The 12,654-nt window shown below is 38.0% G+C and overlaps 1 protein-coding gene across 1 annotated transcript in view; it reads left to right on the top strand.

Annotated features, from left to right (window-relative positions):
- The window catches only part of LOC142108176 (uncharacterized), a 28,871-nt gene extending 26,055 nt beyond the window's left edge, over positions 1 to 2,816 (top strand). The window contains exon 6 of the mRNA XM_075191797.1: positions 2,745 to 2,816. Coding sequence (XP_075047898.1) covers positions 2,745 to 2,816 — 72 coding nt within the window. The remainder of the gene's footprint in view (positions 1 to 2,744) is intronic.
- Positions 2,817 to 12,654: the final 9,838 nt, after the last annotated feature.

The following is a 12,654-nucleotide window of genomic DNA, read 5'->3' as shown; positions in this document are numbered from 1 at the left end:
TCTTTGCTTAGTCTCATTTATGGAATACATAAGTATGAGAGTGAGAAGACATTGGGTATTTAACACATCTGGACTTTTGTGTGTTAATTTGTTAATTTATTCACTGGCTCTGAATCATTAAAATTTTGATAATGTCAAACTTTGTTTTGCTAACCCCTGTTTGCAACTTATTTTTATTTTTCTCTTCATACGCTTTTTTTTATTTTTCACTTTGGACAGGATCAAATAAAAAAAAAAAAACTAGTATTTTTAACCATAATATAATATGTTGTAAAACGCTTTTTGTCTCGCCAAGACTATGCAGCTGTTTGGCTACAACAATTAATTTCCACCTTTGCAGCACAGATGAAGCCCACTCCCCAATTACTTGTAGGCCTCAGGTTGTCTCAAAGCAATGATGAGGAAGCTAGAGAGTTTTGATTTTGGGGATTATAAAGTGCAGAACATTAAGCAGCTATGATGTGGTTTAGTCAAATAAAGTCTTTGGACATCCTATTTTTTATTAATAATCTGCTGAAAAAGTAAAATTTTGGGTGTAGGGCTGCAGGGCTCCAGATTACCTCTGTACATATGTAAGGCAAGATCATAATTGAATACATTGTGGGTTTCATCCGGGTCCTCTGGTTTCCTCCCACACTCCAAAAAACATACTAGTAGGTTAATTGGCTGCTAGCAAAATTGACCCTAGTCTCCCTCTCTCTGTCTGTGTATGTATATATGTATGTTAGGGAATTTAGACTGTAAGCTCCAATGGGGCAGGGACTGATGTGAGTGAGTTATCTGTACTGCGCTGTGGAATTAGTGTCGCTATATAAATACCTGATGATGATTGCATCACTTAGGTCCAATATCTTATCCTTGTCCAACAGTTAACACTGACCATAGGAAATCTTCTCCTAGCTATGTAATAATACCACTCACCCATAAGTTGTTACTCATCCCTACCATTAAGCCATGCCCCCGAGTACACAAATGCGCCAAGACATAACAAAGGAAATGATTTTCACTAATATTGGCATATGTGAAGATTCTGCTCTTAGAGTAGTAGTGGAATTACTCCCTTGTAATCATTTTATTTCCTTGACTGGATACATAGCATACTTGCCAACTTCTCCTTGTTGGCTTCAGGGAGATCCTGGGGGAGATGGGCGTGTGGGGGCGTGGCTTGACGAATCACGGGGCTAAGATGACGCAATATTTGCATCATTAAGCGGGAGGAACTGGGAGGTTGCCCTGCTATCCCGGGAGTCCGGGAGGTCTCCCGTAAATGCAGGAGTCTCCCGGACATTCCGGGAGAGTAGGCAACTATGCATTAAAGAAAAGCAGCTAATGAATCTCTAGAGACTGAAGTGTCTTTTACATTTTTGTCTCCATCACTGAAGTCATGTTGTCTTACCTGTCAGTCTTTGGTTAAATCTTGGTCTCCATGAAAATGGCCACCTCCATAGGCATCAATACAGGGACATAGGACACAATTTCTGAACTGTGTCATCATGCCACAGATGGTGAAGCCAACCACATCTTGTACTGGCTCAGCATCAGGGAGAATGCCAGACTCTTCAGGGAGTGAGGGAGATCACCCCTATTTCAGGGAGTCTCCCTGACATTCAGGGAGAGTTGTCAAGTATGATACATAGATTGTAACCTCATGTGGGCAGGGCCAACTTTACCTTCATGTCATTGTATGTAGTTTGTTTGTGTCTTGATCACCTCAGTGTACAATGTTGTATATATACTTTTTAAATAGAAAAAAAAATAATAATACTTACTATCACTGTGTTTCATACTGCTCAGTTTAAATTTAAAGTGTTTCAGAGAAGTACACCCTGGACTGCTTGGATGTGGTGGTAAATATATTTTTTGCTATTACCATTAGTAAATGCCTTATATCTAAGATTATCATGTTTTTCTACATGGGGTACAGTGATCATAGCAAAGCTTTTCTTTGATTTATTTTTTTAAAGCATTTCAGATTTCACATATTAATAAATCCCAACCTATGGTGACATATTTCTTTTTCTTGCTCTCTGCATAATATTACCTCAGGCAATCCTTTTTCCTTGAATTTCTGGCATTTATTTTTCATGATGTTGATTTATAGTTTGAATGCTTTAAATATCTATCATGCTTGAAGTGAATATCAAATAATTTTCAGTTTACAGGTCATTACAAGATTGTTAGTTACATTTTTATCTTTTCAAATGCTCAAGGGAAAAATACAAGATAGCACATTATGAAATTAAACTTGAAGAGGCGAGCAGCTGTAATCTCATTAACGTAGCATTATAGTTGTCTTTTTTTTTAATTCATTTTCAAATAAACCCCTTTAGAAAGTGTTTGATTACATTTTAAGATTATTCTGCAATACAGGATTGATCCGAAGTTTAAGGGAATGATGTATAGCCTTATAGGCACTGTCTCCTGCTCAGTTCACACAACACTCTCTGCACTCAACTGTGAAAAGTAAGGTAGGGTAATGCTCGTGTGAGAGCTTGCAAAAGGGCAGAGCGGAGACATGAGCAGATAATGTGGCCCAGAATGAAGATCTTATTATAAGGACCATTATAATAGTGTGCCAGTCCGGGTTTAAACCTACGATTTCTACATGAAAGTTTTTATCAGAGTGGGCATAACCAGCATGCAAGGGGCATGCCTGTCATTTAAACAGTGTTAGGCTGCTCTCCAAGCCTTTTTTTTATATAAACATGGGTACTGCTGTGTGCAAAACTGTTATTTTATTGCAGCACCCTCTTCTTGACCACAGCAGAGTGAAGCGTTACATGCCAGACAGTCTGGTCAACGTCCTGAATGAGTAAGATAGCCATCCAAAATCAGGACTGACCCATCAGAATCAAGACAGTTGTCAAACTATTCTGCTCTCCTTCCAGTTATTGCTGCTTTCATTGTATGCTGCTGCTTATGTCTTAAGTTCAGTTACTTGTCTGGATCCTGGAATGTCGGGACCCTGTTTGGAAAAAGGATAGGTAATAGGTACATGAAATATAGAAGACCTAGAAATGAGTGAACACTCTAGTCTTTCTTCCCTGAAACCAGACCAACCTTAAATTAATAGCTTTCATATTTAACAAATAAACCTTTCCCCCCAAATAGCTCTGACACAAAATAATTAGTTCACATTTAGCCTTCCTTCTCCCCAAACTCACTCCCACATACAATTAACATCCTTCAAACTACCACAGCATTCAAATGTAGCAACAAATTAAATTATTAGACATCACGATGACTGCACTATAAATTAGTCATTATCACCCCACTAATAAACTAACAGCTATCCACTATTAAAGGATTACCTCCCTCATCCCATGCATATCCAGTTTATGCATATCCAGTTTTTTTCATGCATATCCAGTTTAAAATAACACAGGTGTATATTAACCCACAGCATATTATTTAGATGATTTTGAATTTAATTCTTATTTCTTCTCTAAAGCGCATACCTTATTCAATAATGAGAAAAGAAATGTTAACACCTGACTGGGATTTCATATTTCATTTGTCACCAAAGTAATACAAGGCATGTCAAGCATACTAAAGCCAATCCAGCATATTAAAGCCAACTCATACTCAGCACCTTATGGCTCAGTGTAAATCTGTATAATATTTTCACATTTCAGGCTCCCGACCGGTTCCACACATAATCCATAATATGACATAGCCATTGGGAAACCTTTATTAACACATATAATTGAATCATCATCATCATCATCATCTATTTATTTATTTGAATGGACTGCAATTAAATCTGAGTATTGCTGAATGCACATGTAGTATCAGTAAGGACAACTGAACAAAAATAAATGAACAGAGAAATTGATTCATTTACAGCTCATGTAGTATCAGCAAGGACAACTGGACAAAAAGAAATTAATACAATAATCAATGCCTGATTATTCATGTAACCCATGTTAATGAGAATGTTTATTTATGTTGCCAGTGTTACTGAAATTGTTTAAATAATGTTAACATTAATATAAAAAACAGTACGGACATTAGAAATCAGTGTGCACAAGGAATGTGTTGAGGTAAATAGCGGGAAGGAGTATTATTAGAAACAAAGAAAACTTAAGGGTCAGGTGACAGAGAGCACAAGAGGATGAGACAGATGAGACAGTAGAAGGAGAACAAAAGAGAAGGGGGAGGACATGTGAGAGGCCATGAAGAGGAACATTGAAGAGAATTTAGCAATAAAGTATATGAAATAAGATTATTTTGACAGACTAAGAAAATGTTGATAAATACAAAAGGAGGATAAGCTATAGAGAAACCTCAGACCACAAGGATGAAAATCTCTGTGCCAGCAATATGTCAATTGGGAGAGCTAAGTGTATCAACCTAACTAACCTATCATTCTAACTAAGTGTATCAATCCTGTAGTAAACAGTGTGTATAATTTGTCCCAGATGTTTATATAACTGAACCCCAGTAGTTTCCCTTTCTCTAAAAAATGATATGTAGAGATAACCAGACTACGATTTTACTTCAAGCACAGACCGTTAAATTATAATAACCTTTTACCTCACTCACTGTAATAAGATAATGAACACATAAATATATAGTGTCTGGAGTGTGTATATTTTTCAACAGACTTTTGTGTCATTAATCTTTTATGAAATGTTAAATGTTATGATTTAACAACAACATATTGCAATTTTAAAGATACAAAGTGAGGTTTAAATTATATGGTTTATAATTTCTTTAGAGATGGATTCGACAAATGGCTATCTAATCTGGCAACAACATTAAAAGTAGAAACCCTCTTCATTTACTGTAGCTTTCAAGACATAACTCAATACACTGATTATAACTCTCTACATATACTGTAAGAAAACAAGGGGGTTCCGCGCTGGGCTAAAAAAGTATTATATATTGTAATCCAGGTGAAATAAAGCAGCTGTAAACATAGGGGAAATTGCTAATCCCCAACTAGAAATATCAATAGAACAAAAGATAACAGCGCTAAATGACACTCTGGAATAAAGGATGTGAATGATGAAAAATGATCTCAAAAACCAGGGCAGAATAAATGAATACTTCAAACATTTAATAATGCACATACATGTATTAAAATCCAGCAATATAGTAAAATAAGGAGATAATACTCCTAAGGTGTATGTAAAAAACCGCAATCAACTTGTCAATTGAACACAAAAATAATAATTAATGGGCCACAATAATGTACAAGCCAAGGCCACAATCACATATATATATATATATATATATATATATATATATATATATATGTATATATATATATATATATATATATGGATAAAAATAGAGAGCATAATGGAACGATGAATGTGGGTACTGAAAGCAATACCGGAGTATAGAGTTCAATTCAAGTGTCCAGCAATAGATAGGGATAGCGAAAACCAGCGGTACTCACGATCCTTATATCTCAGCTAAGTTCACGGTTCTCCGGATTGAATGTTGTTACAGTTTAGGCTGTTAGATGTCCACAGTGTCCTGAGAAACGATGTCTCCTTAAACATATGTAACAGCTCTCTACAGCGTAGAGGGTTAACCTTTTGGCTTGAGAAAGTCTCTCTCATATTACCGCTTATCACTTGGAGTTTTGAACACATATCCGATACACAGACCCAATCTGAGAGGGACCTGAAAAATTTGGTTCCCTGTTTCTGCCCGGGCAGATTTTCTCAGCACACACAACCATGTGCTGACAGCTGTACGCTGTAGAGAGCTGTTACATATGTTTAAGGAGACATCGTTTCTCAGGACACTGTGGACATCTAACAGCCTAAGCTGTAACAACATTCAATCCGGAGAACCGTGAACTTAGCTGAGATATAAGGATCGTGAGTACCGCTGGTTTTCGCTATCCCTATCTATTGCTGGACACTTGAATTGAACTCTATACTCCGGTATTGATTTCAGTACCCACATTCATCGTTCCATTATGCTCTCTATTTTTATCCATATATATATATATATATATATATATATATATATATATATGTGATTGTGGCCTTGGCTTGTACATTATTGTGGCCCATTAATTATTATTTTTGTGTTCAATTGACAAGTTGATTGCGGTTTTTTACATACACCTTAGGAGTATTATCTCCTTATTTTACTATATTGCTGGATTTTAATACATGTATGTGCATTATTAAATGTTTGAAGTATTCATTTATTCTGCCCTGGTTTTTGAGATCATTTTTCATCATTCACATCCTTTATTCCAGAGTGTCATTTAGCGCTGTTATCTTTTGTTCTATTGATATACTGTAAGAATATGTATTTTATAGTATAAGACCAAAAATTTCATACATAGTGTAATTAAAGATGGATTATAAAGAAAAATTATTAATAGAGTCAATCAATCAAATTTGTCATGTGTAAATTTAGGGTTGACTATTTCAAAGGCAGAACTAGTGAAATGTGGGCCCTAGTGCAGGGAGGCGGGGAGAAGGGAACCGGGGACCTCGACCCTCTGCATCTGCTATGCAGCGGGCCCAATTATCTCCATGGGCCCCACCTGCCACACCAATGGTAGTTCCGCCGCTGGACTAGTTATAAATAAGTAATTAGGGAGTAATATGATATGATCCATAATATTTTTTAAATAATAGATTCGGTATACATTGATTGTATTCATTTCTGGGATGTATGATATTCACCACTATTGTTATTGTGTAATCAGTACTAACTACTCAATACTACCTAGTAAATAGGCTGACTAGGATGCAGTCCAGGGCACAAGACTTTTGGGGGTGCACACATTATTTGAGACTGCAAGGGAGAGGTATATGATGATAGGCGAATTGGAGAGACAAGGATGGTGGCAGGTGCAGGTGTGACAGCCCACTCCCCCTCCATCTTCACATCTTCGTTCATGCATCAGTTCTGTTACACAGTTATGCTTTTAATGGAAATAAAATGAGTGACAAAGAATATCATGACCCTTTTAAGAAACCAAGTGAAGCTGAGTTTCGAAAACATGGGAACAAAAACATTGGTGGAGGAGTAAAAGTCCCTCTTCTCCCCACAGTTAACCTTTTTCCTTCAGGCACAGTCAGACTTTTCAGTCATCCTACTGATGATGACAGAATGGGATGACATGTCAAGTCTTGACATGACATGTCAAGTTGAGCGTGTCTCACGTGTGATATGCTGTCAGTGGCGGAGGAATCAGGACAAGGAAGCAAACTGTGGCCTGGCGTGGGTTCTCACCCATTTTTTTCTTGTGCTGGGGAGGATTCTGGGCAACTGGAATCCACCCCCCTAAAAGCATATCTGTCAGTGTGAGTAATAGAGGTGGAGGCTCTAACAGAAAGGTGGATTGTCAGAGAGTGTTTATTTGAAAGTGAGGGAGTGAGGGAGGAAACGTAGACCTGTATTCATCAACAGAAGTAAATATAGATCCACTCCTTGCTGAATACAGACATGCATATGCCCAATTTTAAAAAATCGCACAATGGGATTTGATTCATTAAGGAAAGTAGAGTGAAAAAAAGGAGTAACTTTGCACCTTGGCAAAACCATAATACATTGGAGTGGATGTAAATTTAAATGTGGGGACAGATTTATAGGGGCATATTCAATTAGGTTTCCGGTCAGCGCTAACGCATGTTACCACTGGACCTGCGTAGTATTGACGGTAATACGGTACCACAATAATGCAGATTTTCCTAAACGTTATTGCGGTACCGTGGATTGACTTTGTGGCCCGTTAAAATGTCAGTTTAAAAATAAAGCTATCATTTATTTGTGTGCACCATGAAAAAACAGCCTTATGTGCAAAATAATAAATTAAATTGAACCCCTTTCATATTAACAAGGTTCAAAGTTATTAATTTTTTTGCTTTACTTTCTTTAATGAATCAGCTTGATGTGTTTGTTTTCCATTCCTTAATGAATCAGGCCTAGAGTGTGAGTGTGCAAGTTGCCATTTACAGCAAAAGCTCATGATGCTGTTAGGGAGAGAACACAATATTAATTATGAAAGTTAGGGGATTTCTATCTTTCACTATTGCTATGTACCATTTTATATCAAACATATATTCCTCTGCTGTATTATGTTTAAATCTGCCTATTTTAGGATATAGTTTATCACTTTACATCCATATATATGTGTCTACTACTTATTGTTCTAAAAGAGACCTTAGTAACATATGTAGACCTGCCAAACTGAGCATTTGTTATCTTCTTGACAAGACAAGAGTGAAGCCCTTTTCAATATAGAAGATCTAAAGTAGTCTGATACATCATATATGTACTTTACTACAGTAAAAAAATATACATACTTGTTATAGTTCTGGTATTGTGGTGTAAAAATAAATACCTAGCATATGTACTATGTTTGAAAGTGTTTACTTATAGAGTGCCTTGCAGATTAAATACATGTATGGGACAATGGTGAATGTTTACCATGCACTGGTGACCAAAACAAATAAATCATATGCTTCAGACTCAATTAAGCATCATATACAGGCTAAGGTCCAGCCAATATAACACATCCACATGTACAACATATATGTGCATTTTTATCAAAGGATGAAAAGCCCTATTGCCAGTAACAGTCTTTTTGCTTTGCCCAATAAAAGGCATTTGTCCATTCACGTATGTGCTTGTTCCCAGAGATTGGCATTGGCAAAGTGGTGGTTGAGTATCGCTGAGCTATCCCAGAAATATTTACTTGAAAACTTATGGTGATAAGTGATTTTTATCGCTTTGATAAGCTGCAATAGAAATGATCATTGTTGATAAATAGCTCGGTACTCTCAAAAACGGAAATATACATTTAAATGGCCACTATAAAAGGAACATGCCACTACATAAACAGCCGCATCATGACACCATATAGCAGTGGTTTCCAAACTTTTTCAGTTTGCGGCACCCTTATAGTTTCCATAATTTTTTCAAGGCACTCCTCCAAAATAATTACTGAGCAGTCCCGTTTTATAAGTAGTTGGGTCAAAATAACGTATTAAGTATTTAGGTCAAGACAGAAATACTTAGTAAGTTGTTTGCAAAAATAATACAGATTTTTTCAATTATATATTTTTTTAAATTATATTTCTGTCAAAGAATAATTTACAGCTAATATTAAGAGGAATAAGATCAAACAAAATAAAACAACATGTGCAAAAATCATCACACTGTGCCCCTTCAACTTTACACTGTGCCCCTTCACCTTTACACTGTGCCCCGTCACCTTTACACTGTGCCCCTTCATCATCAAACTGTGTGCCCCTTCATCCTCACACTGTTCCCCTTAATCTTCACTCTGTGCCCCTTCTTCCTCACTCTGTGCCCCTTCTTCCTCACTCTGTGCCCCTTCACCATAACACTCTGTGCCCCTTCATCCTCACTCTGTGTCTCTTCATCCTCACTCTGCCCCTCCTTCATTCTTTTGCCTCTCCATTGCTGTTTCCTATCACCATTTCCCCTCCGTTTCTTTACTTACCATACTTGGCTTTCTTTCTTCTATTTCATCTGTCTTCTTACCAATCCGGCGTGCCGGGATCCAGCATCCTCCTCTCTCCTGTCGCTCCTCACTGAATATATCGGATGTGATGACATCATGCCCGACATTCAGTGAGAAGCGACTAGGGAGGAGGATGCTGGGTCACGGGCTCCATCGGATTGGTAAGTTGTTTTTTTTTTGTTTTTTTTTCCTGGCCACGGCACCACTGTGACACCCCTGGGAGCAGAGGCGCACACTTTGGGAACCGCTGCCATATAGTATAATAATACCACCATACAGTGCTATAAGAAGCCTGAGTTTCTTATTATATGAGTTCATGTCCTCATATAATGCTACTCTTAATTTAGGTGATCATGCTGGTGTCATAACCTAGTATCATCAGACTAATAGTAATATGGATTATTCAATAAATATATTAAGACATTATTTTAATTTTAAAATTGCTTATAATAAATTCACATATGCACTATGTGATAAAGCCCTATGGGATAAAACATATAGATCATATGTGAATGTATTACATGTAATTGCTGATCTCAACTATTCACAGGCCAGCTATCAGTGATTGGCTGAGCAGCATAAAAGATCTCTCCTGGTTTAATGCCTGGATATTTATTAGCTGAGCATATAGGATGTAGTGTCATTTTGTGGCAATTGCTCCTCAGGAACAGTCCATTTGCCCTATCTGTTTTTTATTTTGTAACTTTTTTTCTAAAGTGAATGCATTGCAAGCTTCTCATTGGGTCTAAGAAAAAAGGTTAAGGTAAGTCTTTATTGGGGGATTTTTTTATGTTATTGGGAGCCTTTTTTTGACACTATTTTGGCACTACGGTGTTGATTCATCAAGGAATGTAAATGCTGATTTTGTGCATATAATCTGCAAGTTTGATCTGCACATGCCCAGAACCGGATCATATGCAACTAAACTGAGCAATAGAACAGGGCGTGGAAGGGGTGTTCGCCTGTAGTCCATGTACAGTTTGAGCATGCCAAACTTGAGCACACGCAGCCACGTTTGATTCAAGCTTTAGGCATCTCAAAGGTACTTGTTTCTCAGCCATATCTCAGGGCTTGACTAAGTCTTGAATACTAGTGATGACAGTGTTGTATACATGCTATAACATGTGTTTGCAATCAGAAGCAACTGTAAAAATGTATTTTATGTTCAGCAGACATTAAGAATATCCTATTAAATGTCTGTCATGGAAAAAAATATATAAAACCCCCACTTTTTTTTTTCCAAAGCAACTTTTTTTTTAATGGTCATGACTATATTATTAATAGAGATGTTCAAACTCGGTTTTTGGAAAACCAGGCCTATCCGAATATCGCCAATATGAGGGCCGAGCCGAGCCGGATCGGAATTGAAAACGAGGCAAAACGTTGGAGCTTGTGGTTTCCACTGCTGTTTGATTTCAAGTGCTGTTTGTTTAAAGTGTGGAGTTAGATCCAGTAAGAATTGCTGTGCTGTGTTGAGAGAGTGATATAGTTTGGGGAATTATTCTGTGTGTTTATTGAAGGGGATTCATATTTCTGTGTGTTTATTAAGTGTCCCTTTATTATTTTTATTTTTTTCTCTTTCTTCTTTTTTTTCCCTTCTTTCTGTTTGAGCTAGTGGGTGTGGTTTAATTGCATACGTTGATACAGCTGGTTAGAGCAAGCTCTATTTAACAGGAGGTAGTAAGCGATTTCATTGAGCTTGTGATTTCCACTGCTGTTTGATTTCAAGTGCTGTTTGTTTAAAGTGTGGAGTTAGATCCAGTAAGAATTGCTGTGCTGTGTTGAGAGAGTGATATAGTTTGGGGAATTATTCTGTGTGTTTATTGAAGGGGATTCATATTTCTGTGTGTTTATTAAGTGTCCCTTTATTATTTTTATTTTTTTCTTTCTTCTTTTTTTTCCCTTCTTTCTGTTAGAGCTAGTGGGTGTGGTTTAATTGCATATGTTGATACAGCTGGTTAGAGCAAGCTCTATTTAACAGGAGGTAGTAAGCGATTTCATTGAGCTTGTGATTTCCACTGCTGTTTGATTTCAAGTGCTGTTTATTTAAAGTGTGGAGTTAGATCCAGAAATGAGTTGAATCCAGGAAGGGGTTTAATCTGGTAAGTGGCTAGCAAAGGTTAGTACTCTCAAGCTCACTTGTAGGCTATAAGAAGTTAGGTTAGCCATAATAAGATGAGTGGTAGCAGGCTTGATGATCTCACTCATTGCATATCATGTCATATGTATGCACACTTGGAGCAAGTGTTCCAAGGTTTATACCTCTGTGAGAAATGTGAGCAATTGGTCTCTTTGGAAGCCTAGGAAACTGATCTAAAGCAGACCATTGCAACATTGAGAGAGAAAGCCAACCTAGAGCAGAGTTTACAGCTCACCGTTGATGCGTTAGCTGAGCAGGGTGGAGAAGAGACAGAGGAGGATGCACAGGTAGGCAGCTGGGTAACAGTTACTAGGGGTAGCAGAGGGAGGAAGAGGCAGGCCAGTTCTGAGCTAAGCAATCCCAGCATATTTGCTAGATTGGATGAACATACTGTGGAAGGCAGTTCAGAATTGGTAGTTTGATAAGACTGCTTCCTCTAGCAACCAGGGGAATGGTCTCTCCAGCATAGAGGGGACCAAAGTTACTCAGGGATCCAGGCAGATTGTGGTGGTAGGGGATTCAATTATTAGGAAGGTAGATAGGGCAATCTGTTACCAGGACCGTGCATGCCGAACAGTGTGTTGTCTCCCGGGTGCTCGGGCTCGGTATATTGCGGATCGGGTGGACAGATTGTTGGGAGGGGCTGGGAATTGCCCAGTGGTTTTGGTGCATGTTGGCACCAATGACCGAGTTAGAGGAAGAAGGGGTGTCCTAAAGAATGATTTCAGGGACATAGGTTGCAAACTTAAGGCAAGGACATCCAAGGTAGTATTTTCAGAAATACTACCTGTGCCACGCGCTAGTCCAGGGAGGCAGCGGGAGAATAGGGAGGTTAATACGTGGCTAAAAGATTGGTGTAGGAAGGAGGGTTTTGGGTTCTTAGAGCACTGGGCTGATTTCTCGGTCAGTTGCCATCTTTATTGTCGAGATGGATTGCACCTGAATGAGGAGGGAGCTGCAGTGCTAGGGGAGAGGATGGTTAGAAGGTTGGAGAAGATTTTAAACTAGGCTTGGGGGAGGGAGGGGCAAGCAAGTATTTATG

This window comes from Mixophyes fleayi, chromosome 1 (assembly GCF_038048845.1).
Source record: "Mixophyes fleayi isolate aMixFle1 chromosome 1, aMixFle1.hap1, whole genome shotgun sequence".
NCBI lineage: Eukaryota > Metazoa > Chordata > Amphibia > Anura > Limnodynastidae > Mixophyes > Mixophyes fleayi.
This window is presented reverse-complemented; position numbering and strand designations above follow the sequence as displayed.